Consider the following 26388-nt stretch of genomic DNA (forward strand, 5'->3'; position numbering starts at 1 on the left):
TCAATGTCATTTTGAGTGTTTTTCAACACTTGATGTTAAAAGCAGTTTAAGATTCTGTTCCTACGCTAACCCAGAGAAAAGCAGGATTGATTTTTGAGATTTAAGAGTCCATGTCTTAATGCTGCAGTCAGAATCCATCCAGCATGCAGCCTCTTTGTCTGCAGAGGACAAAGAGCAGCATCAGCCCCTCTTCCACACTGTCCCCTACAACCAAAGGCAGCTGGCACAGCTGAACTGCCAGGGGGATTTCCAGGGTCAAAGGTATTTTCCTTGAGCAATTGGAAGGGTCAATGTTTTGGTGTCTGGCTTTGCCTGAAAACCAAAAAAATAAAAGGTGCCAGATCTCACCAGACTCATCTGTGACCTGTTTGTTTCCACCTGGCTTTTACAGATCAGGTAGAACAGATTTCTTGAGGGCTTGCATAGAGGAATGAATAATCCACTTGGGTGACCACCAGGAAAATGTGAGGCACTTTTAGCTTATTTTTTACGACACTCAAACACCTTCAACACCAACAAGTTGCAAACACATAGATTTTATCATGGACTTCCTGCATTCTCCTGATGCAACAAATATCCAAAGGCTAACACCTTACCTATGGCCTTACCTACACATATAAGGCATCACAATGCTTGGTTTTAAAGGGCATCATCTTAAAGCTGTCACTTTCCAATAAATTTTGCCCCTCCTTTTTTCCTTCTCCACCTTGATAATTTGGCATTAGCCAAAAAAGCCCAGGTGTGCAGGTTGCAGTGTAGATGAGAACTTCCAGATGTTTTCACTACTGTCAGTCGGGTTGCTCTGCAATGTTTCCAACTCTTCAGGCAGCCTGAATACCAAAAAGCCTGCCAGCTCCCTTCAGTGAAAAAAACCAACCAAAACCCCTGACTGTGCAGCCACACTCCAAGCAGGAGGCACCTCTCTGCTGGCAGCCAGGGAAAGACACTTCTGTTTTTTTGAGAAATCCTTTTTTCCTCCCATTGCATTATTAACAATGCTTACATGGCAAAACTAACAATTTTATTTCAAAGGGATGCTTTATGAAGGTGTGCTGCTGATAAATTCAGTCAGACTTTTCTGGCATAAGCTCATACTGAGCACTACTTGAATGAAGGAAATAAAAAAGACCAGTAAGGACCATCACAAAAAGGGAGCAACTCATAAAAAGGTATTTAATATACCAGGGGACTGTTTTTTCACCTCCCTTTGTCAACAGCCTGTGTGCTGATCTTACCACAGACTGCAATTATGGTGAGCATCTCAAACCAAAAGCATCAACAACCTGATTAAACAACTGCATGGGTGCTGGTTATTTGAAAAAAAAATTATATATATATATATATAAAAACCAATAGAGAAATGCTGATTTCACCTGTCCACTGGCAAAACAAAGATGATATTCCAGTATTCAAATCTACATCTTATATATAGGTTTTACATTTTTTAAAACTTACATTAAATATATATGATCATTTTGAACTTTGGCATTCCACTCTTTTTACTGAAATACTGTGAATTTAAGAAATTGAATACAAAACTCTCTTTGTGCTAAATGTATATATATCCTCATAGGTATTTAGTGGCAAGTTATTAAGTGTCACTATTCATTGAGACAGCACATTTTATATCTTTCTTAGAGAAAAAAAATAAACCCATCTATGCAAAATTTGCAGCAATATTTCAGAGCCTCACTCTGGTATCAATGTGTCCTGGATTGGAAGGTAAGTGTAAATTCTATTTGCCATCTGTTAGAGGTTATGCTGCTCTTTGTCCTCTGCAGTTATCTTCTGTCCATGGGGCAGTTTTCTTCATGTCTTCCACAAACCAATCCTCCCTCCAGAAGATCTCTTCTGTTAATGGGTCATTAGCTTCCTAGTAAAGAACTGTTATTCCTATTCCCATATCTTTGTCTGAGAGCTTTTTAATTTCAAATTTATAATAATTTGGAGGGATGAGTTTTAGATTTTCCATTTCAGGGGAGGCTCCTGCCTTCCTTAGCAGACACCTATCTTTTCAAACCAAGACACAATGGCTTTTTCACTCAGATGTTCAGAAACAGAGGTGGTCAAGCAGAACACCCCCTGTGCTTTGCAGAGCTGTCACGTGCAGGGGCAGGGACGGTGCCAGCATCGCGCCGGGAAGCGCGACCACCCTGCCTGCACCTTCCCTTCTGGCAGGAACAGCAAAAAAAGCCAGGAGGAATTCCGTGTTCAGCATTTCCCAACATCAAATCACACACAAAGGTGTCTGATAAGTATTTACATTGGAAGGTGCTGTTCTGGGGTGAAGTACAGCAGTGTTACATAGCCCTTATCTCTGAACTAAGCACTGTATTCACTTCCATGCAGGGCTTTAAGGCCCCCAGACATTAGCCCAAAGCAAAATCACATTGTCTCCATTTAATTACCTATCTTTTCATACTTACTGTGATCCAAAGGACTGAGTTAAACAAAATGGTTGCTAGTAACAGGAGACCATTGATAACCAGCAAGCTGAGGTGGGTGTACGTGCACAGAGTTCAAAAGAAAATGATGCTGCTGCTGCATGCTGTTTACTTCTCCAGCATGAATTTATGAAGTGAATTAGCAAGAATTAAAGGGATTAAAGTCCCAGGAACCGATGAAGTCAAAGAGAAATAGAAAATGGATTCACTCCTAAAAAGATAAAATTATTTAACAACTTATTAAAACAGTTCATCACTGTAATTAAAATTCAAGTGCCTAGAAAAAAGTGCCACAAGAAAGGTAATTATTTATGAGGAGACTTTAAAAAGCCATTCACAGTGAATTTGGGAGAGAATCAGCCTGAAAGAGTTGGTAGTAAAAGGAAATTGTTTGTTTATTCATAAAACTTATTTTGGTCTAGCCTACCACTAAGAATCCCTAACATCTGCTCAATGGCAGCTGTAAGTAACATTAGGAACACTCAGCCAATTTATATCTTTCCTTTTTATTAAAAAGTAAACAGGTATTTTTAAATTATTCACCAGTAAATTAACATAAAAATCAGTGCTCTAGCTAACCACATTTTGTGGAAAGGCATCTACAAGCTTTGCATGATCGTGATGATCTCAATCTTCCTACATTTCACTGACTACTTTACTCTTTATGTGGTGTCCCACCTAATTTAGCAAATGAAAACATAGAAAACTTACAAGCCATACAGGAGTCACTGCCATGAATAATACAAAATTCATCACTGATACCTCAAAAGCCATATTAGTTGCCTCCTTCTGACTTTAACTGATTCCATTCTTATCTTTCCTTTGCCTTCCACTGAACAAAAATTCCCCTCAAATAATCTCAGATCTCTCCTGGTTCTTTCACGAACAAGGCATTCATTAAACAGGAAGCAGCAACAAAATACAATGGTAATTAATAATTATTTCTTCTTATCTGCAGCACTTCTATACTTGGATGACAAAGTGTTCTGCATGTTCCCATGTTTCACTCCAAAACTGAGTTCTTAAGAGAGTAAAAAAGGCACAGGAAAACTTCAAACCTAAAATCTTCTCTTTACCTCTCACTAACTTTTATTTTTTTACTCAATCTCTTCAACACTTTATAAGAAAAATATATTACTTTCCTCTTGAGTTGCTCTCCCAGCTTCAGTTCTTACTTCATAATAGAGGCAAGCGCCTGCAAATGAACTCACTAAGACATTCTTCAAGGGCAAGGAGCAGCTCTGCTTATTTTACTGGGATATTTTTGTTTTACTTCTAGGGGAAAAAAACCAAGTGTTTCTGCAGTGCTCTCTGGAGACACTGAGTTTAAAGCTGAGCTGTAATTCTAACCCAGGCACTGGAAATGGCATTGTTACAATAGCACAAGATCCACCCAGCTGAAGCTCCTGGAGGATTCTGCCTCGAAGCTGCAACTGGCGAGCTGCTGAGAAGCTGGATGTGCTGAGATCCAGAGCAGCTGCAAGCACAGTGCCTGATTGCAACACAAACCTAATCAGATAGCTACCAACAGCAGCTATATGGTGTCAGGGTAGCAGAAACCAACTGAAAAATGCCACCCTGCTCTTCCTGGGGACTAGGATTCCCAAGAAGCACAGCATCCTCTCCATCAGACCACACCAAGCTGCTTCCACATCCTGGCGTCAGCTCTGCTCCAAAGCTCCACTTTGAGGAGGCTTTGTGCTTTGTGAGTTCTCCACAAATTCACTTTCCAGGACTAGTGGGAAGGAGGCTTTTGAATACACATGACTCACAATTTTGTATTCCATGATTTAAGTTCAGTGTGATGCATGGAATATGGAGCATCATGCCTTGTTTCCTTTTTGGTCCATTACAGGTGAATTAACAGTGACAAACTACAAGATTTCACTCCTGAGATGTTTGGGATAGGCTGGTAAATTGGACATTGGACTGGCAACATGACTGCACAGGTGATGGAAAGAAGAAGTTATACTCAAGAAGAGCTCCTGGTATCACCAAGGAGGAATCTTTTCTACATCTTAGATTTAGGGAGAACTCAACTTTAGGAAACTGCTGCAGTTGTACACTGCAGAGAAATCACTTTATAGCCCAAATAGCTAGCAGGAAAGAAACATCAAAGGTACAAAAGACAATCAGATGTCAGATCCCTGTTGACTTGCCATGAAGACCATGGCCTTTGCTGTCAATTCAAACTTTGAAAAATTCCCTCAGAAGGAGGACTACTACAGACACCTCTGGGAAAGCTATTGTCTTTAGTAACTATAAAGTACAGGCAGAAATCTTAAATTGTCTTATCTGAGAGATACTGAATTTTAAAACTACAACTTCTTAAAAAGAATTGGAAAAAAAAAAAAAAACAACACAACCAAATCAGGAGCATTTCTCAGGGGATGAAATTCCCAATTATAGTGTCAAAGAAGGGAATATGTTCCAATTTTTGTTCACAATCTGAGCTGTAACAACAAGAACCAGAGGAACACAGAAAGGCTGGGAGACAGACTCCAAGTAACCGAGGTACCTGCCAAGGAAATTCAAGTTCCTTTTGCAACTCATCCAAAGCACTGCAAGCAGCCACAGAGGCAAGCTGGAAGAGCCTGTTCCCAAGCACCATTGAAATGAGCATTTTCTATGATAATATGCTCACATAAATGAGCATATTCTATGTTATTCATTTGCATTTGACCAGTCCAGTGTAGTGTAGCTCAGTGAGGAATGTGTTCATGCACCCCAGCAGTCAAGCTGGGGTGTTCAGTGTTTCCCTGCACTTCATGATGTAACACTTCAAAAAAAAATCAGCATCAGCACCATTAGGACATGATTTGTTAAAGGCTCATGGATGTTTTTATATTGTTATCAGTGTGTTTTAACATGCAGCTTTAACATTCAGGTAAGGAAACAATCCATGCCCTCCTCATGGGAAACTTCCTGGTTTTGTCCCACTTTTATGGCTCAGCTGGTTTTTCACTTCTGTTTGTGCTCATCTCTTGTTTTGCCACTTTGGTTTTCCCTGTGTCCTTATGGTTCAATGGTATATTCAAGTGAATATCCATCGTTTTTTTAAATAACCTAATGATGTTCAAGAGCACATATTCCTGATGTATTTTTCCTCACTCAACACATTTCTCTTCAGAAGTCCAAATCCACATTGCTGCTGCCATGAGCATATGTCTTCAAAGTAGACAGGCACAACCACTAGGCCTTGATACCTTAAAAAGCAACAACAACAAAAAAATCCAGGACCTACAACCCTAAAATCATGCTTAGTGTATTTCCACATCTATATTACGTTTCTGTTAAGGAACGGGATTTTCTAACTAGTGTTCCTACATGCAATCTCTTTAAATATTTCATAAGCCAATTTTATATAATTGATAGGTACAGTAAATTAAATATTTATTTCTATTTTTCACTGGTTTAGTAGAATTTAACACCTGCTACTGACAGAATGAAAAAACCTAGCCTGAAATATCAAAGAAATAAATAGTACCCAGTACATCTATTGATTTTACATAATATTTCCATGTTTTAAAATTGCATTCTCTCAAACCATTACCTTCAATAGTGGAGCTTCACAGATGCAAAGTTTTTTGCCAGGAAGCCCTGCTATTTTGCTGGCATGTTTGACTGGAACTATTCACTGTGCAACAATTTCTGAGTCTGAGGTGATATGAAACTTCAGAAGTTTTAGCTCGAATTCTAACAAATTATTTAACATAGAAACAAGGTTTCATTCATGGGGAAAATTAACCCAACAGGGGTGCTTTCTCACCTCTCTGCATCAGTTGTTATAAATTGAAAGTATACCATTTAGATATTCCTTAATTAACATGTTTTGGAAAGATCTTGAATATCGGCAAAAGTAAAGTGCTACGCAGGCACTGAGGATAATTTGCTAATAGAAAGCTGACCCCTCTCAGCAGTGTGCTATTCTGTCAGTGGCTGCTATTTCACAGCCAGTTCCAAAGGGTGGAGCACAAAGAACAGCTCCTTTCCTAAAGGTCAGGAAGCAGAAATCAGTGTCCAAACCCTTGTCCTGAGAGAGAAGGACAAGCCTGGGATTTCTGAGGAGAAACAGAGCAGGGGCACAGGGGACACACAGAACTCTCCCCTTTGGAAGAACATTTTGGGCAGAGTGCTGTCAGAACAGCAGGAGGAAAGGGCCCTCCCTGCTGCTCCTGCCTGCTGCAGTGCACAAAGCATCACTTTGGAGCTCTGCTGGCTCCCACCACCACTGTCACTCCCAGGGCTGGTTGTACCAGGAAAGCACAGCCAGCAGATCCCACCAGAAAATTTCCATTTCCCAATCTGAATCGTGACCAAGAGTATTCCATCTTCATGCACAGGCACAAAAATTTCTACCTTCTGACTAGAGCAACACATTTCTGTTCATATCTTAATTTACTAAGCCTCACAGAGGTTCTATAAAACGTGCAAATGTTAATTTTACACACAGAAAACCAGAGAGGCAAGTAGAGTTGTCAAAAGTGATGATACGCTGGAAGTCATTCTGCAACCTCAAACCCATCTTCTGGCTTCCTGAGTTGGTGTTCTTCTGGTGAGAAGTGCTTGGAAATAGCATTGCTTTTATTTGTAAGGGGAGATGGTGGAGGGAGAAACTCAGGTGGTGGTGTGGGTAACACAAATTCAAACAAACAGGTACAGAGCTGACAAGTTTTACACTGTTTTACACTGGCATTTCTTCTTTGACTTCATTGGAGGGCATATATTCTTATTTTCTGATTACAGGAGAATACCATTAATAGAACAGACCTTGCACAAAATTAGCAGAGTTGCCAGGCATCCTGCTCTGACAAATATGAATGGCCCCAAATAAAGATCTCCCCTCAGATATGGCTGTGTAGGCAGGCACACAGCTCAGTAAGCACATAAATAAATGCATAACAAAATGTGCCATTGCATGCACGTCTGGGTTTTTAACAAACTGCAAACAAATGAGGCTTCACCGTATGCACTCTAACTCTGTTCTCACTTCACAGACTCTTTGCATCTTTATTTTTCCCCCAACATCTTTGCTTCTCTCAAGTGTTACTTCTGTCCTCTACTTACCCATGCAGGGTTCTGTTGACTCAACTGGAAAGGCTTTTCCTGAGAGCCTGCCCTAGCCTGTCTCAACCACTTTCCATTCCTTCACTTCTGATTCCCTCCACACATATTACTGAGTTCCAGACAGATTTTTAAGTCTCATTTCACACTCCTTCAAGGTCTGCTTTACTCAAACGCCACTATTTATTTTTTTAATTTTTTTTTTTTGCTACTAGTCTTTGTATGGCCTCTCATCAGCAATTCAAACCTGAGGATATTGTGATTGCATTGTTGGAACTTTTCAACTCCAAGCTTATCTATCACGCCTACATTATTTCTAGTGATTAGCTGCAGTATCACTGTTAAGCTTGTCGGCAATTACCTCATTTAAGGCAGCATCCTTGTAGTGCCTCACTGAACATGCTGCTATCGGCATTTCATACTGCTGGCTTTTTTATTTCCCCCCACTCTGTACCAGAACAAATGAAGTCACTTGTTTCTGTTCCAACCTCTTTTAGGCTGATTGTATTTAAAGATACTCCATCTTTTGATCTTACACTTAATTCCAAAAAAACTTAGTTAGTCCATGATATCATTCAAAACTTTGAGACAGACTGCCACACTGCATCTAGGTTTTCCACAGTGTGTTTTGAGCTTGTTCTTTGCACTAAACTTTCAGTGATGTTAACTAGAGCTTTGAAGGTGCACAACCAGCACAGGCTATGCAGAATGCAGGGCATCTGCTGCAGCAGGCAGGGAAGTGATCAACTCCCAGTATAATTCCAGTATAATTAATAATTAATTAACTATTAGCAATAATCACTGTCCTGATAAGCCCCTTAAGCAGCCAAATGCAACAACCTCTACACTCAGCAGTGGACAAGAAAGCCTCAGTCACCAGGCAGTGCCAAGTACTCCTCCCACACCCTCCTGAGAGTAGGGACTCCCTGACCTGCCCCCAGCCCCATGCTGGACCTCCCAGAGCTGAACATCATCTGCCACCCTGGAGAGCCTTCAGAGACAGGTCACAGCCATGGAAAGGAGCTGTTTCTGATTTCTGATGGATGTTTTACAGGTAGAGTGTGCCCTTTACAGACACACCATAAGCCAAACACGGTTGGTTATATTTCAGACAAGTAAAACAAGACACAAAGTGAATTTTTGTTTATGTGTTATCAAGCCTCCTCCCTTGCTTTGCCTTTCATTTGCAAATGCTCTGGGCTCTAAAAACTGACTGACTCAGTATCAAATTACAGCTGAAGTTGTAGACACATAATTAAATCAACACATAATGCAACTCACATGTTACTGAGGGGACCCTTGATTTTTGGACTGAGCATGAGATTTAAAGCCAAAACTCACAACTGATCTCAGTTGGACTTTTGCTTTGTCTATTATTGTCTTTGTCTTGTATTTCACAAGGCAATTATAAGATTTACTCTGCTAATGTCAGTTATGTGCTTTGAAGACATAAAGTACTAAGTATTATTATTTATTCAGTAGTCTTGTTTTCTATGTTGCATTTGAGCAGAGCACGCCTTGCTTTTCAGTCAATTCTGCTGGTTTAGTTTGGTTCCCGTGGTCTCTCATTTTTCATGAAACAGTCACTTGGCAGAAGTTTTGGTTCCTAGTGGTCCATATCCAGCACAGGAGGTGAGCCCTTGCACTCAGATGCCTGCTAGCACGTTTACAGCCACACCACATAACCCTGCTCTGAACAAATCTGTGCAAGAAAGTACTCAGAACAACAGCAGATATTGGCATGCTAGAGTTTGTCCTCCCTAATATTAACCCCAGGATAAAAATCTTATTTGGAGCTGAGGTAAAAGCTTTGTGTAGCCAGGCATTATTTTGTGATGTTCCAAACCATCTCTCTCTCCTGTGAACTGCAGCACAAAGCTTTTCCTCACTGTTTGGCTGTGGTATTTCTGTTCACTTTGGAAAGAACAGCATCAAAGGATCTAAAGCCATTTCTGCTCACATATTCAATGTGTTTTAACTTTCCCCTTCTAGACATTAGAGACCTTATTGCTTCAGCCACCTTCTACTACTTCTTGCAGGATATTTTGGTCTAGGGACTTTAGAAGTTGTTTTGTTTTAGCACTAACTCATTCCCTTCATAAATTCAATGTTTAGATTAGTCAGTATCTCCACATACCCTTTATTTGACTAATTGTTTAATAATCTATGAAAAAAATTGTTTCAAACCCACACATCAGTAGAGCTGCAGAAGAACATTTATCACTCTTCCCTGTTCTTTACACAGGTCCTTGTTTAGATATATATAAAGAAAACAAGTGTCTTTCATATGTCACTGCTGTGCTCCTGCAGCTTCCCAAAGTGTGGCATAAAAGGAGCAGTTTTCACAGTCAAAATGACACAGATCAAGTTTTCACTTTCAAAGTACCTTTGTTAATCACTTCCTCCACCTCTTTCCTAGCCTGCATATTTAATTATGAATTGTTACACAGCACAGTAAAGACTTGGAATTAGGTAATACGGTCTTCCAGAATAAAATTCTTATATATGAGTGGAATATGCAATTAAGTCATCAACAGCTTTACTGAAGCGTTTCTTTCAACTTTGAACTGCATTCCTTTCCCACTGCAAGTTCATCTTTCCCTTCCTTGTCTGCCTTCCTTGCCTGTTTCTGATGTTTGCGTCAAGAAAGAGAAGTTTAAAAATGACCCACCTCTCATAATATGTACAAGAACGCTTTCTTGAATGTTCTCAAGAAGAAACTGAGAAATTTCTTCTTGAAAATTCTCATTGAAGAAATATGTAATAGTTACAACTAGCATGGGGGAGTCAGGCACCCCTCTGTGTTCCTTAGGACTGTTTATTCCAAGAGACTACTTAGGCACAGCCATGGGTGTCTCCTGTAGGAATGGACATGATTTACACAAGGATACACCAGACACTGAACACCACTAATTCCTTTACTCTCTGTCCCCAAAGCAGAGTCAAAAATGCAGTCAGTTTTCTCGAGAAGTTCATGCACTCAGATCACCACCAGGACTTGAAGAAGCACAAAAATGGCAGTGGAGGCAATAAATCAAAAATTCCCTGGGTCTAGGAATCACATTTTAGGTTTGTAGTCACTGTCCTATTTTCTGAAAAATCCCTTTGCCAGGATTTCTCCTCCTGGGAAGCTGAGAAGCCTCAGAGAAAAATGTAAATAATAATTATCTGATTTGCTTCTCCCTGTGTTTGGCTGCTTTGGAATGTGGTCAGGAGGTTGTTTACCCACAGGTGCATGTTTGATTGGTTCCATGTGAATTGTTTTAACTTAATGGTCAATCACAGCCAGCTCTGTCAAGGCTCTGAGGAGCTCTCATTATCATTCTTGTTAAGCCTTCTGTCTGTATCAGTTCTATATAGTTTAGTATAGTTTTATATAATATAATATAATATAATATAATATAATATAATATAATATAATATAATATAATATAATATAATATAATATAATATAATAATAAATCAGCCTTCTGAGAACAGGGAGTCAGATTAATCTCTTCCCTTGTCCTGGGACCCTCACAAAGACCACAGATTGTCTCAGGCTGCTTTCCAAAATCCAGGTGCTCCTTTGGCAGTGGGACAGAGGCACTGCTGTGCAAAGCTCCTGCCGTCCTGCCCTCCTCAGCACTGCACAGGTTATTCCTGCCAGGTGAGTCACTGTCCTCAGAGGCATGTCAGCCTCCTTCACTCAGAAACAGCTTCTTAAATATTCCAGAAGAATTTATGGCGTGTCAGTCAAGTTGGTAAAATCATGGTTAAAGGAATTCAAGACACCTGTGGATCTGCACCCATTCTGCTGTCTTTCCCCTCATGGACTTTACTAGAGAAGAAAAAAATAGCCATGGAGAATTATTTCAGAGGCAACAGGAGCCACCAGTTCACACAGAGGAAAATTCTTTATAATATATTAGTTTATATAATATATTAAAAAATAGTTTTTAAAAAATAAACTAGTATATTATATATATAATTTATTAATTTATTTTTTTATTTTTATTTTTATATATAATTTAATAATATTACATTAGTTATATATATAATGTATAGTCATATTATACATTATTATATTATATACTCTTATATATTATATATATTATATAATATATAATTCTATATAGTATACATAATATATTTAATAATATATAATATATACTATATGTAGTCCATAATATATTACGGACTATATTTTATATTATATATTTTATATATTATTATATAAATTGTATTATATTTTATATATTATACCCTTGGTGGCATTGTGCTTCAAGACCTTCAGGTGAACATGTGCATGCTCAGAAAGGCACTGCAAACATCTGTAATCCCAGGATTTTTTGCTCCCCACTATCCACATCATAGACAGTGAAGCAAGATCAGTTTGAGGACTGCACATCCCCAATTGCACTGATGCAACTGCATGCAAAGCAAGGCTGTGAACCAGATTACTGAGGCTCTGACCATTTAAAAAAACCCTAAAACATTGCCAACCAATCAAAAACCCCACAGCTAACTAGCTAACCCTTTTCTGGAATAATTTTCAACTGTAATTATTTGACAACTCAGCACGTAATGACACATGAGAAGCACTTCTAACAGCACAACTGAAGGAACTGTATTTTGCTGTAAAAAACAGGAGGAACTGGTCAGAGGCAGCAAAAACTTCTAAAGCCACTTTTTCAGCTGAATCCACTCTACTGTGGATTCACTTTCTCCCCAAAATGATACAAATATACAAATAAAACAAAATTCAACTGGAATTTGAGGGTCTCAGCAGTTCTGACAAGTTGGAGTCTGAAAGCCTGGCCCTCAATGGATGTATGTAGAGTGCAGATAAATTCTTATTTTTATGCCTACCCACAAAGAAAAAGCAAAAGACTGAAATAAGGAAATTACTGGATGTATTCAGATGGATAAGTATCTTGTAAAATGAATAACTAGGCAAGGAAAATCATTAACAATAGAGCCATCTGCTGTATTTCAAAAAAACTACACCAGCAAAATTCTGAAAATGGTAAAATGCTTTACAAGCTGAATTTCTCACTACTCAGTGGTACAAAAAGTGATCACAATGATTAGTGAACCAGTTTAAATAAGAGGAAACATGTATTTCTTACACCTCTTCTAATTAAAAGCAATATTTAGTGGCATAATACTGATCCTCTGTGTCTAATGATGCTAATTGACATTGTGGCTGGGCTTGTTAGAAGCCTGGAATGCTCTCCATTCCACTTGAATCAGAGAAGCACAGAACTGTGTATGGTAACAGTGAGGTCAGCAGCAAGCTGAATATTTATTTAAATACTGACAAGACACTTGATTATGTTTTTCTTGTTTAATGTAAGAATTTCAAGTCTGAAGAAAAAAAAATTAGGAAAAAAAACCACAAAGAATGAGGGTATCTTTAGAAGACAGACTAACCCAAGTGGTTCTCAGTATATCTTTACACTTCTAGAAATAAACTTGAGGAGCCCACTTCCAAGCATGGTGGGAAAAGCAAGTGCCTGGGAGATAATTCCCAATTTTGTATCGCCAACATAGCACTAAAACACAGAACTATAATCCTGGCTGAGATAGGAAAAGTTCTACCAAAGCTGCAGAGAGAGAATGTCCTGCTGAAAATTTGGGATCAAATGTGTGCTAAGCTAAGCAAAAATGTAACAGCTACAAGGGATGCACAGCCCCTGGAACCCTGTCCTGCTCTGGAAGGTTGGCTCCTGAGCTGCCCTCTCAGAGGTGGTTAGAAGTGATCACAAACCAAAACTGAGGGCTTTTGGCATGAATCTTCACTGGGAAGTTCCCCTTGCATTTAAAACAAGCTTGTGAGCCACCTACCCCCATCCTATCTGTAGGTCACCACAGCTGCCTCCAGAAGTGTGTCTGCCCCAAATGCCTTTATTAAATATTCTGACCAGATCAGATGTTTTACAACAAATTTCACTTGTTCCTACAACCCTTCAGCAGTTTCTCACTTAACATTTCATGCAGTTTTTTGATAGGTTGCACAAAACAAGTGACATTTCATTACTCCACCTGCAGCTTCAGTAATTGCTACACAATTTTTTTTCTACCATCGACAAAACCAAACTTCCACGACCAGAATTTTTTAAGCCTCATAAATAATATAGCAAAGACATTCTCAGCTTAAAAGGAGAACCAAGGGTATTTACCTGCCATCATAGCTATCATACTGGCTTTGTAGACATTGGCAAGGGAGCCCAGTTCACCTGTAGCCAAGATTGTTTTCATGTGAGCTTCTCCACAGGCCGCACGGCACAGACGGATCTCCTCGTACAGACCTGGGGATAAAAGCATGTGGAAATGATCAAAGTTGCCTGAGAGGTATTTTCAAGTATGGCTGTAATTTCCACTTCTGGATTAATTTCCAATCTTATAATTAGTTGTAGCACTCAGGAACTTAAGTTTTGTAAGTTCAATAAATTACATGACTGGAGGTAATTAACAACGCCGTGCAGTTTCAGACTTTACTTAATAGCTATTAATGTCTGCTCTCTCAAAATACAAATGTACGAAATACCCATGAATACATCAGCAGTAAAAAATGCTATGCTAGTAAAGATTGATCTTAAACCAGCTTTCCCAGCAATAAATATGGCAGTACATTGAATCAGTACTCAGAGATAGCTATGTTTTCCTCTGCATCTGGCCAGTGAAACCTTCCCTTTTACCCTTCCTGGTAAAATTCAGCAGTGCTCCCACAAAAGTTTACACAGAGGGAGAATAAAAGAGCCAGAAACTAATGAAGCATTACTGTCAGAAGTTGGCTGCTTGGGGATGTCAAAATTGCTCCTGGTTTGGGAGAAAAGCAGTTCTTACAGTGCACAGACACCATTTCTAGATTTTGAATTAAAAAAAAAATAAGATGCAAAATAAACAAACAGGATGCTTTGCGAGAGGGTCCTTTTCACAAACTGTACTCAATCTTCAAACACATAATCACAAGGTTCTTTGACAGAAGGCTAAAATACAGCTTTAAACAGGTCTTGCTAAAACAGTCCAGGCTAGAAAGACTTTTTCTTTTTTCAGCAATATTAGACTTCTTTTTCCCTCAGCCCTTAAGTGAAGCCTGGAAGCGTGGGGCAGGGTTTGGCAGCTGTGGCAGGGCCCTCATCCCACGGATGCCATGGGCACCCCAGGGTGTCCAGGGCTGGAATTGCTGGGCTGGCCTTCTGAGACACGCTGCACACATTAGCAGACAACTGGCTGATGCACTTAGCAAGTCCCTTTATAGACACCAGGCTTCACCTTGTTTCTCACTGTGTACCAAAGGTGTGAATTAATCAGAACTAGCATGCAGTCTAACATGTTTTATTGATCAATTGGTGATGCTCCAGAAACCTACATCAAATCGAGGCTCAAAAAGGAAACACAAAGGACCTGTGCTTTTTTTTCTTTTTTTTTTTTGGTGCATTTAATAACCCTGCTCATGTTAGATCCAAATGAAATCTCTTTTTGTGGAGCAACTCTTTCCTGAAGCTTTTGAAAACCCAGAGAAAGCAGCTTTCTTCTTCTTCTAGTTTCGGTAACAAGAGGAAAAAGTTTTCCCTACCTTTGAGATACGCCACAAAAAATGTCAAAACAAAATCAACAAAATGTACATTTAGGTTGGATTCCATGAAAAGAAATTCCATGCTCACAGCTGTTGTTCCCTGGCACTGCAGCTCCAGCACCCTCCCTTGCAGTTGGAAGGTGCTTTTACATGCAATTAGCGTCAGGCTCGCTGCCTGCCAGCACACATCATCCCACGGCCAGGAGCGACTCAGGATCCTCAATCACCCGTGTCTGGCAGCTCAGCTGGGTGCAGGAAAAGTGGGCACACCTCAGTGGGGCAGGGGTGTAGGTAAGAAATGCTGTTCTTTATTCAGAGACCAATTATTGCAGACAGCAGCTGACGTTCGCATGGCGTTTTCAACCCCACAGTAAAAGTACAGAGAGAAATGCAATTACATTTGGGACAGAGAACCCCAGTCCCAGTGCAAGCTGGAACTGCTTTGATGCAGAACAAGTGTGAAATCTCCTATTCCTTTCAAAAATAAAAGGAGAAGTTTCAGTATTCAGATTTAAATCAAGGCACAAATAAAGGGATTATCCTGAAAATCTTGGGCAAATGTCTAAAGTATGGGTGCAGTCAGACACACTTCAAAATGTACTCAGGGTTTCAAGGAGTGCTGGGCTCCCTGTGGGACAGTCTGTGCTGCCAGAAAGTCCAGCACTTAATGACTCAGTTCCATCAAGATGAACAGCAGCAGGACCAAAGCTGGGTGCTACAAATGCAGGAATATCTGTGAGCTGTGAAGAACGCCAGCAACAGCCACAGCACACACAGCATCTCAGTGGCACAAAGATTTTGGTCAGAAAACTCTGTCACAGGAAACCCTGCAGGCATATTTTCAACTAATGAGCCAAGAACACCATGAAGAGGCTGGAAGAAACCTTTTTGACTCCTACTAAAACAAGGAAAAAGCTCTCAAAGCAAATGGCCAGCACCCTCCAGCATATTAAACAAAGCACCAATATAATCCATTCTAAAAGCAGTCTGAAACTTAAGCCAGGAAAAAAAAGGCAAAAAAGCCTCTAAAACCTAAACCAATAAACCCACAAAAAACCCCAAAGCAAGTCAACCTATATTATATAGCAAGTCAACCAGGTATATTATATAATATACCTGGAGCCAGTTGCTCACAAATACTGTGTGCAGTAGCTCTCCTGACCCAGGATGTGACATAAAAATTCTTCCACTTTGCACCACTTGAGCTACCTGACAGTTTTCATGAACTTTAGATCTGCTTTTACTAGATGCATTTACAGAAGTCAGAAAAAAAAATCCCATTTTGTAGGGAAAAAAAATGCTTTCATAGCTGTGGTTTTAATTCCACTGTTATAAAACATAAGAGTTGTAAGTTTCCTTGTCATTTTCCTAACACTGTATTTAGTGCATTATATTGAATTTTAGCAGCTATTAAATACAGCAGAGAAAATGTTCTTTCCTTACATTACATTCCTACCTTTCCCAAACAAACATCCCTGATAATTTCTGCAGGCTGTAATCTGCACTAGACTGTGTGGATGGTCTGTTACTTTGGTGTAATACATTAGTCCTAAAAATCACCAAATAAAGGGGACAATCCAGATCTCTTACAAAGGAAATAAAAATATTAAAGGAGGAAAAAAACCACACTGCTTAATTGTTTTTTATGGAATAGTTCTCTTCAAAAATGTAGCGATAAAAAAAAATTTCTTTTAAAAAATTCAATTTTTTGGTGTTTTTATCAAGTCAGGAACAATGAATAGAAATTGAGATGAGAAGATGTTTCGATTTCTGTTAGCCCAAAAGATCAAGGCTGGAAACTGGAAAATGAGCTGGAGCCCCTTGTGTCTGGCATGTTAATGGCAGGTTTATTGACAAAATGACAAGCAGGAGGCTATCAGCACAACACAGTTCCCTCACACAGGTGCAGCTCCAGGGATTCACATTCTGGAACCAGAGCTGGGCTTCAGGAGCCCGAGCTGCTGCTGCCAACACCAGACAGAAATGGTGCAGTCTGCACATCTAGGAATGATAAATCCAGCCACAACCTTCCTGAGCAACGTCAGGAGCCCGAGCTGCTGCTGCCAACACCAGACAGAACATCTGCACATCTAGGAATGGTAAATCCAGCCACAACCTTCCTGAGCAACATGGGGAGGCTTCTCCAGGGCTCTGGAGCAGGGAGTGTGTTTGGTCTGTGCTGTTTATGAAAATAAGGTCCCAATCCCTGATCAGAGCCTCTAAACCCACACCTAAATAATCAGCAGCAGTGAAAAGCACTTTTCATAATGAAGTTACATCATGGATGCAGCCATGCTCAAATTTTTCAGAGTATAACTGGGGTTTTTTTCTCTTTTCTTACAGGAAAATTCACCTGCCACAGAGCAGATGATGGGTTAACAATGCTCCTGCAGCCACTGGCAGTGTGGCATGTCCAGTGTTTGCTAGCAGATGGAATTAGCACTGACATTGCTGCACCCCACACAACTTCAGGAGGTGCAGCAAATGCTGATGACAAGGGGAAAAAATGAATAATAAATAGATCCAGTCTATTTAAAAAATTTGTTGGTCAACTTGATCATTCCTTACATAAAGGCTCCACATTCTGTGTCTAAAAAAAGTATCCAAATTGATAATTTATGTTTAATCCATACTTTACCAAGTAATACAAGACAATAGCTGAGTAAACTACTTGAAAGTAGTATTGCTTTAAAAGCTAAAAGGATATAAAAGGTATGCAAATGCATAAACTTATATCTCATTTCATGTTATTTTCTGATGTAATTTAGCTGTCCAATAAAGCTGCTTTCATACTCAGCATTATTTAAAAGATCTTAACAATTACTTCACAAAGATCTGGAAAATGCATTCTGAGTGTCATAAAGAGCTCCAGCAATATTCAAGAACTTCTTTAAAATAACTTGACATAATTGGACACACACTAAAATATTTAATAACCAAACAAGCCTTTGAAGCAAATCACAAAGCAACACTATTCTATTGTGGTGACCCCAATTATTGTACAGGCAAGAAGAAAAGCTAAAAATGAACTAAAAAGCACTCCACCACATAATTTTTTTTTAATATCTTCTGAAGTTGTGAAGACTGTCAGCATAAGAAAATACCTATAGAAGCGGGTTATTATTATTATTATTGTTGTTGTTGTTGTTATTGTTGTTGTTGTTGTTTTGTTATTGTTATTTTATTATTATTATAATGACTACTACAATTAGCATAAGTTATAATAGAACTACAAGGCAGCTTTAGTTGATGAAGCACTTTAAACACAGGCACAGGTACTGCACTATTTAATTTTATGTAATATAGGGATTTAGCCTAAAAAATCCTTCTTTGTCCCTTTTTCTAGATTCTTTCTAAGTATTTTATAGATTATTCTGTATTATTCCTAATCACACAGGTAACATATCTATTGAAAGCTAAACAGGAAGACAGAACAATACATTTTCACCAAAATATCTGGATCACCTAATGAAATACCTTTCTTCTTATATGGGGAAGTTAAATACTGTAATTTCTCACCTTGTGGCATCCCTATGGCAAGTAAATTCTGTTTCTGAAGTAGTTTTTTTTCAAGATCATGTAAACACATGTCATAAACAGATTCAGATTCATAAATAAAGTTAGGAAATAATTTGGAAATAATTTAAATTCTGCCATTGGTGCAAAAAAATAATATTTTATCTATTTATATACATAAATAAAAATAGAAATAATATGTAAATATATAAATATATTATGTAACATATTTTCTATTATATATCTATATAATAATTCCATATTATATATGAAATATACAATAATGTATATTTTATAGATTTATATATATATTGTAAATATATAAATATATTATGTAACATATTTTCTATTATATATCTATATAATAATTCCATATTATATATGGAATATACAATAATGTATATATATATTGATATATGTAAAATATATGTATAAAATAAGGATGGCTTTCAACCTTGTCAAGACTTCAGCTCTGGATAAAAGAATATGCACACCAAATTAAAAGCCATCCCTAATTTACTTATTTAGTAAAGTGACAGCTTTATATCACATCCATCTTTTGCAGTGTCTGTGTACTCCTCCCTTGTAATTTGTGACCACAAAGAGTAATTCATCTCCCATTCATTTCAGTCATGATCCAAACTCTCTCTCTGAATCCAAGCCCTGTATTTTTCCTCTGAGTTCTCCTTCATATTAAAAAAAAAAAAATTCTTAAATAACTAAGACCAAAAGTATGGAGATTGCAAACACTACAAAAGAGGCCAAGATATTACAGCAAGGAAACCAGTCCTGAAGACACAGATGCAGAAATATGTGGGGGTTTGGTTCAATTCTAACTGTTAATTGAAAGAAGACCAGAAAACATGATCTATTACCATGATTTCTGTTATTTCCTTAAATAAAGTCAGGTGCCAGGGCTTTATTATAAACAGGATATTATGGCACTGCATTATACAGCTAAATGGAAAATTCATTCCAAGACAATGATGTGTCTACCTTCACATGGAGATTAGTTATAGGAGCACTGTCAGCACTTAAGGCAAACCATTCACAGTACATTAAGGATGCAATTAGAGCAAAAACCATCTTCAGCATTATTGTTCCTACTAATTAGTAGTAGTCTACAGACGCCAGAACATCAATAATAATACGAACAGTCAATTTGTTCCCTCAACTTTCAGCAAAAAGAAAACAACTAAAATACGTGTTTTCATCAAGAAATGAAACATGTATATTTTAAAAGGTATCATCTACATTAGCAGCCCCTTGGGCTTTCTAACAAAACTCTTCAAATAATTAGGTTTTTACTTGCTATTTTTTTTTTAATGCTGTACACAAAGTCCTCTAAAGGCATGGAGGGAATAGACCTGAATTTTGAAACCACAAAGTCATTCTGCCTGCCCAGCCTGACACAACTTCCAACAGGATTTCTCTCAAAAAATGCAACCCTTTCTTATAAATTGATTAAATAGATTTTATTTAGCTCAGAGACCCAGATTACTCTGAGGGGAATGACCAAATTCTTCAAGGATTGATGCAGAGATGTGGGGAAGAGTCAAAGACAGACCCTACATGTGCATACAGCAAGGTTTAGGTTCTTTGCCAAAGGAACTTTTTTACTTACCTTCCCACTGGCCAGTCAGCACCAGGCTCCTGCTAATGACAATGTCAATCTCCCGGGCCCCATATTCCACTGCCAGCTTTATCTCAGCCAGTTTGGTCTCCAGAGGAGTTTGTCCAGATGGAAACCCAGCAGCCACTAGCAAGAAAGGGGTGCAGGGAGAAGGAAGAAATGTTTCATGAATGTGTTAGTTTTATAAATCGACCATAAAATTGAAAATATTTTTGGTAATACACCAAAAAATTTGAATGTTATTATTTTTTTTAATGCTTGCCATGATTAAAAAAAACCTACAGGCACTTCATCCTACTCTCTCTTCACCAATAAGAAACATTGGCTTTACCCTTAAAAACAGATGTCCAGCAAGGTAAGTGCATCTTGTGAAAAGATCTTTAATATGCCTTGATGTTTTCCAGAACAGCCTAGATAAAAGCTCAATACCTATTGCTTCCAGCAGATTGAGCATTCAAGAAGCTCAGATATGAAGCAATATATACATTTTTAATTTTCTCCAATTCTTTTAAGTAGTATCTTGATTTAAATAATGTTGTTTAATGGTTAAATCACAATATAGCAAAAATTGCTTTCACCAAGTTCTATTTAAGATTGTGTTTATGATGGTTAAGTACAAAACCCAAAGGTAACTTTGGAAATGGAAAAAATAATGGCTTTGTCAGAGATTGCCTTTCTCTCTGACATATAAATGCATTTAATACATATTTTTCCCCTGCACAACAATGAAACAAGAACAAAAAAACTCACATGTATCTCAGCATTAAACACCTGATCTAACTTCAAAGTCAGCCCCTGCTTTGAGCAGGGGGTTGGGCCAGATCACATCCAGGGCTCCCTTCCAACCTGAGTGATTCTTTGATTCTCCTTCTTGCTTCCTGCACATTCAGGACTTGTCCCTCATGTGTGATGAGTGGAGAAGAGCTGATTTTGGATGTGAAAGTCCTGAACCTGCTCAGCAGGCACAATCCCTGGCTCTGCTCACAGCTGCCTTGAAGCCAGCCTGTAGGATGTGCTGCTTTTGGCTGGGATAGTTATCCTCATTGTACCTGGAGTGTTTTGGATTTGTGCAGGAAACAGCCTTGGCTCTGCAGGGATGTGCAGAGCAGTGCCAGCACAGAGTCAAGGCTTTTTCTTGGTGAGTGGGCTGGAAGTGCACAAAAAGGCAGCTCTTATCTGAAACCACAAATTTTCTCACTTTTACTCTTCCAATTCTCTTTTTCCCTCCATCCTGGAAGTGGCTGTATGAGCAGGTGTGTGGCACACAGCTGCTGCCTTGACACAGGATTACACTTAAAAGCCAAACATGATAGGAAAAATAAACCTTTATTGGAACTCACATCATCATCATCAACATCTACTTAGTATATACTGATACTTGTCCAGCACTCTATCTCAATTTCTTCTGTCCAGGTGAAAAAAACACTGATATATTTTAAAGGCCTCTTTGAGGAGCTTCCAGCAAAAAGACTTGGCATTCCTGATAGACTTGAAGTTGGAAGACAACAAAAGATTATACCAGAAGAAAATTCTCTTTCCATTCCCTTCCTTCCCCCTTTTACCTTTTTACATTACCCCCTGACACAAAAGCAAGTCCAAACTTCTGGATTTCTCTATGTATTTTATAAGATCAAACTATTTAATGGGATATTTTTGAATAAAGCTCACCTGAAGCCACTGGTATGTTACAACCAGCAGCCTTGAGAGTGTTCACAGCATCAGAGACTCTCGCAGGGTACACACAAACTGCTCCAACAGTGATACCTGCAAAAGCAAAAGCCACAGTTCCCTTTTTCATACAGACAATTCCACCATGTGCATTGTCCTCAGCTCCCACTCCTGCGTTCTCACAAGGATCTTAAGCAGCACACCAGGGATGTGTGTTATACTGCTCAAATGGTCCAGGTAATTCTCGTGCTGTTTCCTCTCTCACCTTCCTTCACCTGACCCTGGGAGCAAGTCTGCATTAGCAGGAGTTAAAACTCCAAGATTTTTATTGACAGACTCACAGTTTAATGCCAACACACACAGTTAAGACTTGATCACAGTTATGCTTGATCAGCAAATTGCTGCAAGAGAAGCTGCACTGCCAAGCTCTGTTCTTACTTGTGGAGCCAGACTGAGCCCAGCAGCAACTGAGCAGTCTTTATGTTAATGCAGCCCTCCTGCATTTCCAGCTAAAATGCTCTTTAAATCTCAGATAATTGACCTCAAATTTTATACTTCAACGTCCGAAGAGTCCATAAATCCAAGTTTTAAAAAAGTACTAATCTTTGATATTTTATGTGTATGGCTTCAATCCAAGGCCTGATTCCCTTTTGGTCCACACCACTTCAAGCAGTGAAAAATGAGAAAATAACGAGGAAACACAGCCATTTCCTCTAGCAAATACACACCCCAAAAGTGACCATACCTTTATCATGCATGTCCAAGGCTTTGAGCAGATCCTCTCTGATAGGGTGCTTTGCTTTAAAACACAGCCTTTGAACATTGGAAGGAGTATCATCACCCGAGAGAGTGGTGAGGTCTAAGCAGGTGACAGCTTTCAGCAGCCAAGCTGCCTGCAAAGGGAACAAAGCAAGGAATGGAGCATTTCTGTTTGCAATGCCAAAGCCAAACTGCCTTAGAAGTGCAGGAATCAGAAGCCTGGCTCCCACTCTGACAATGGGGAAATGTATAGGATGTAACACATAAGCAAATAATGGCTTAGGATAGGCTGGCAGATATTTGTCTTCAGCAGTATCTAATGGTACAGAGGATATCTCCTCAAAAGGATCCACTTCTTTTTGTGTGAATCAGGAACAAAAAACCATTAAAAAAATCTGTAATTTTGGTGCACAACACACCCCCAAAAGCAAGAGGTAAGTGACAAGGTTAAAGCAGTCTTTAGATGGAAATGCTTCAGAATTTTAGAATACTTATTCATCAAAGAATGGAACAGAAGCATAACAAAAAATTTTATGAGCTTTTTTTTTGCTGAACAGAAGTTGAGCTTAAGACATTATTTTGAATTATCTGTTGAAGGTCCCCCAGAAAATGCTCATTTACAGTGATGACTTCACTCAAAGCTGACTTCTCTTCCAGGGCACCTGTACAGGGTGAGAGTTTGCAATGGCAATGGGGTAGTGAACCATCACTGGCCTCTGTTAGTCTAAGACTGACTGATTGTTTCTGCTTCCTTCTTTCATCCTATAATTATTTGAAAGGGATTTTCCCTAGAAATAGTTTTATGTTACTTTTACTTGGATTTTTTTATCCTCTGTTTGAGGGAATTTTTGTCTCCTCTCCAATGACATGAATCACAGTCATCAAAGACAGATGTAGTCAGGGGGTTTGAAGAAGTGGTGCAAACCTCAGGGTTTTTAAAAGGGTTTTCTAATTGGGTATTTTGGGAAACAGGCTACAGAATTTGAATCTGTGATGCTTCTTACATTTAATCATGCACAGGTTCAAAATCACCTCTGTTAAGAAAAGAGCAAATGACTGCCCTGCTGTGACAGCATTCAAATAGAGAGATGCTTCTGACACCCTTCAAAGTAAAACCTTGCTTGGGTTTCTGTGTTTCTGGGTTTCTTTCTCTGGTTTTCTTTCCTGTGTTTCTACACAGGAAAAGGGAGAAGTGTTAGGAATAAACATCTGTTCTCAAGTGATATTGTAGGAGTGACACTAAATCCCTTTATTCCCAATGAGTCTCTGTAATCAAAGCCTGTAGTTGTCTGTATTTGTTATTTACAGTACCTTCAGTCAAAAGAAAACTTCTTTTTAAATTACAGGACTTGTAGTATCTGAGGATAGCCCTGGTTATCCATCTGGAGCTTCTCACTGATTCTATTTCCCAACTGGGCTGATAAACTTGGTATAAAGTAACTTTTTATGCATAACTCTGTCCAGCCTCTGGGCAGCCTTCTCAAGGCATCATAAGAAACTCTAAAGAAATGCTGAGCTCATGTCTAAATCTCCTCCATTTATCTCCATTTTTAAAAATTTAATCATAACACGCAAAGCACAAACTTTCAGGAAGGAAAAGCAGGCAGGAAACTTTTTTCTATCACCTTCCAGAAGCACCTTACACCTACATCAAATTATCCCCAAGCTGTAATCCCAAAATCTGTGCTCATTGTGAACACAGCTTCAGCCACCCCAGAATGGCTGCATGATGTCAACTATTTTTGAACAACATTTTAAAGAATTGAGTATAATTAAATGATTCTTGCTTTGTTCTGTTACATTCCACTCTTAAGATTGATCCTTCATCATCTGCTTCCAGGGTTTCAGCTGCTGCTGCACATAAACAAGTTGTTCAGTGTGCAGAGAGGAGGCATCCCAAGCATTGTTTGCAGAACAGCTGCTTGGTGAATGGAGAAAAAGTTTGTCTTTTTATGCTAAGATGGACAATAACCAGCCATTTACCTTATCTCAGCAGCTGAAAAGTCAGTTTTCCTGACATTAGTGGGCTCCTTCCCCCCACCAAATGCCACAGCCAGTCAGGATTTTTGAATTTTAGCTTAAAAAACTAGTTAAGCAATGAAATCACACACATTGAGAATGTTTAAGCAAAGAAAAATCATACAGGTAGGTCAAATTTGACAGGGACCATGATCATATCTTACAGGTTTAAAATTAAAAAATAAGAAGGCAGCATGCAGAGAAGTCTGTCTGGAAACAGAATAAATGTGGAGGGATAGTAATACACAATTTAATCCACTCATGAATAAAGATGACTTAAATCCATTTGCAGTTTTGCCAGTCATGAGTTATAACGTTTTTAACTTGTTTGGATAAATGCATCACCTTATTCCATCCCATCATCATCAAATACAAATTACTAAAATAAGACATGGACAAGCACATCTTTTAAGTTTACATGTATCTTGAAAAAAATTCAATATTACAGTCTGGAGAGGGAGAGTGACTGCTTTAAAAATACAGGAACAGAATGCATAAGAAGAGCACTTACTTGCCAATTACCTTTCAGAGTTCTCCATTTTTTAATTTCTTCTGCATGCCTCACCACTGCAGGTCGATTCACATACACTTTTGAGAGCCAGCCAAGTTCTGGGGGAAAAAAAAAAAGAAAAAAAAAGCCTCATCTATTTCTGTGTTCTTTTAATTTATGGTGTGGTACTTTAGAAGGAAGCTGTAGGAAGTTTGGAACCTCTGAAGAGAGTCTTGTGCTCTCATGTCCTTCTAATGGCTTGTGTACTTATCACCAGTCCAAAATAACCTCAGCTTCTGTTAGAAAGTGATCTGTGAACTGGGTATTTCATACAGCATGATTCGTGTGACATTACAAGAGAATTAACTGAGTGCTGATGAGACAGAGACACTGTCTTGTAAACTTAAATGTAAGTTTATAATACATGTAGCATGAAAAAACAAAATAACCCCTACAAAACAGCCCTCTGCCATTGCTTGATGGCTTATTTCTAGATTCCAGAATTCCCAAAGAGCTGCAGATGCACAGCATGTACTAAAATAATGAAACTGTCTAGAGCCAGAAGAACCAAATATTGGCCACTGCCTAACAAAGGGTAACTGACTGAAAAAGGAGAACTGAGAGTTCAGGCTCTTGAATCTTTAAATTTCTGCTTAGTATGGTAAATCCAGAGTGCAATTTTTAATATTATCAAACATAGACTGCTCATGAGGGTACACAGGAGAAAGAAACTGGAGTATCTTTAAAGTCTCTCACATCCCAAAACATAAATAATTCTTCTAAATACCGTACAAGCATTCCATGAAAACACTGTGAAAATAACATCAACAATCATTAACCACCAATCATCAGCAAATCACCACCATCAATCATCAAATATCACCCCCAGTTAAGGTCAGAATATGGACATGGGCAAAGACAGGTACTAGGAGATAATAATTCTGGGGGACTGAATTTATTAAGAGCATGTCACTCTATGAATCTTCTTTACTACAGTGTTAAATTGCATTTCCCTTGAGCATATTGATTAAAAAAAAAAGGTTTAAAACTTAAAAAAAAAAATCTGGTAGACAAAATCACTAATTTTGTACAGAAATATTTTTTTTCTTCCTACTGAATAGCTTTAATAGCCAAAAAAATGTAGAAAACTAATATACTAGCCAAAGTATGTGTAAATAAAATCTTGTTTTCCTAGGCTTACAAAAACCAATTTAGGGTAAAGATGACTCAG

General features: G+C 38.6%; 1 protein-coding gene across 1 annotated transcript in view; it reads right to left on the reverse strand.

The window, feature by feature from the left end:
• DERA (deoxyribose-phosphate aldolase) overlaps window positions 1–25270 on the reverse strand; it is a 39063-nt gene extending 13793 nt beyond the window's left edge. Inside the window, exons 1-5 of the mRNA XM_039708178.1 lie at window positions 25179–25270; window positions 22635–22782; window positions 21890–21985; window positions 20213–20347; window positions 13673–13801 (exon numbers count right to left, since the gene is read on the reverse strand). Of these exons, the coding sequence (XP_039564112.1) occupies window positions 13673–13801; window positions 20213–20347; window positions 21890–21985; window positions 22635–22647 (373 nt within the window). The 5' untranslated portion in view covers window positions 22648–22782; window positions 25179–25270. The remainder of the gene's footprint in view (window positions 1–13672; window positions 13802–20212; window positions 20348–21889; window positions 21986–22634; window positions 22783–25178) is intronic.
• Window positions 25271–26388: the final 1118 nt, after the last annotated feature.

This window comes from Passer montanus, unplaced genomic scaffold (assembly GCF_014805655.1).
Source record: "Passer montanus isolate IOZ18808 unplaced genomic scaffold, ASM1480565v1 scaffold20, whole genome shotgun sequence".
NCBI classification, from domain to species: Eukaryota; Metazoa; Chordata; class Aves; order Passeriformes; family Passeridae; genus Passer; species Passer montanus.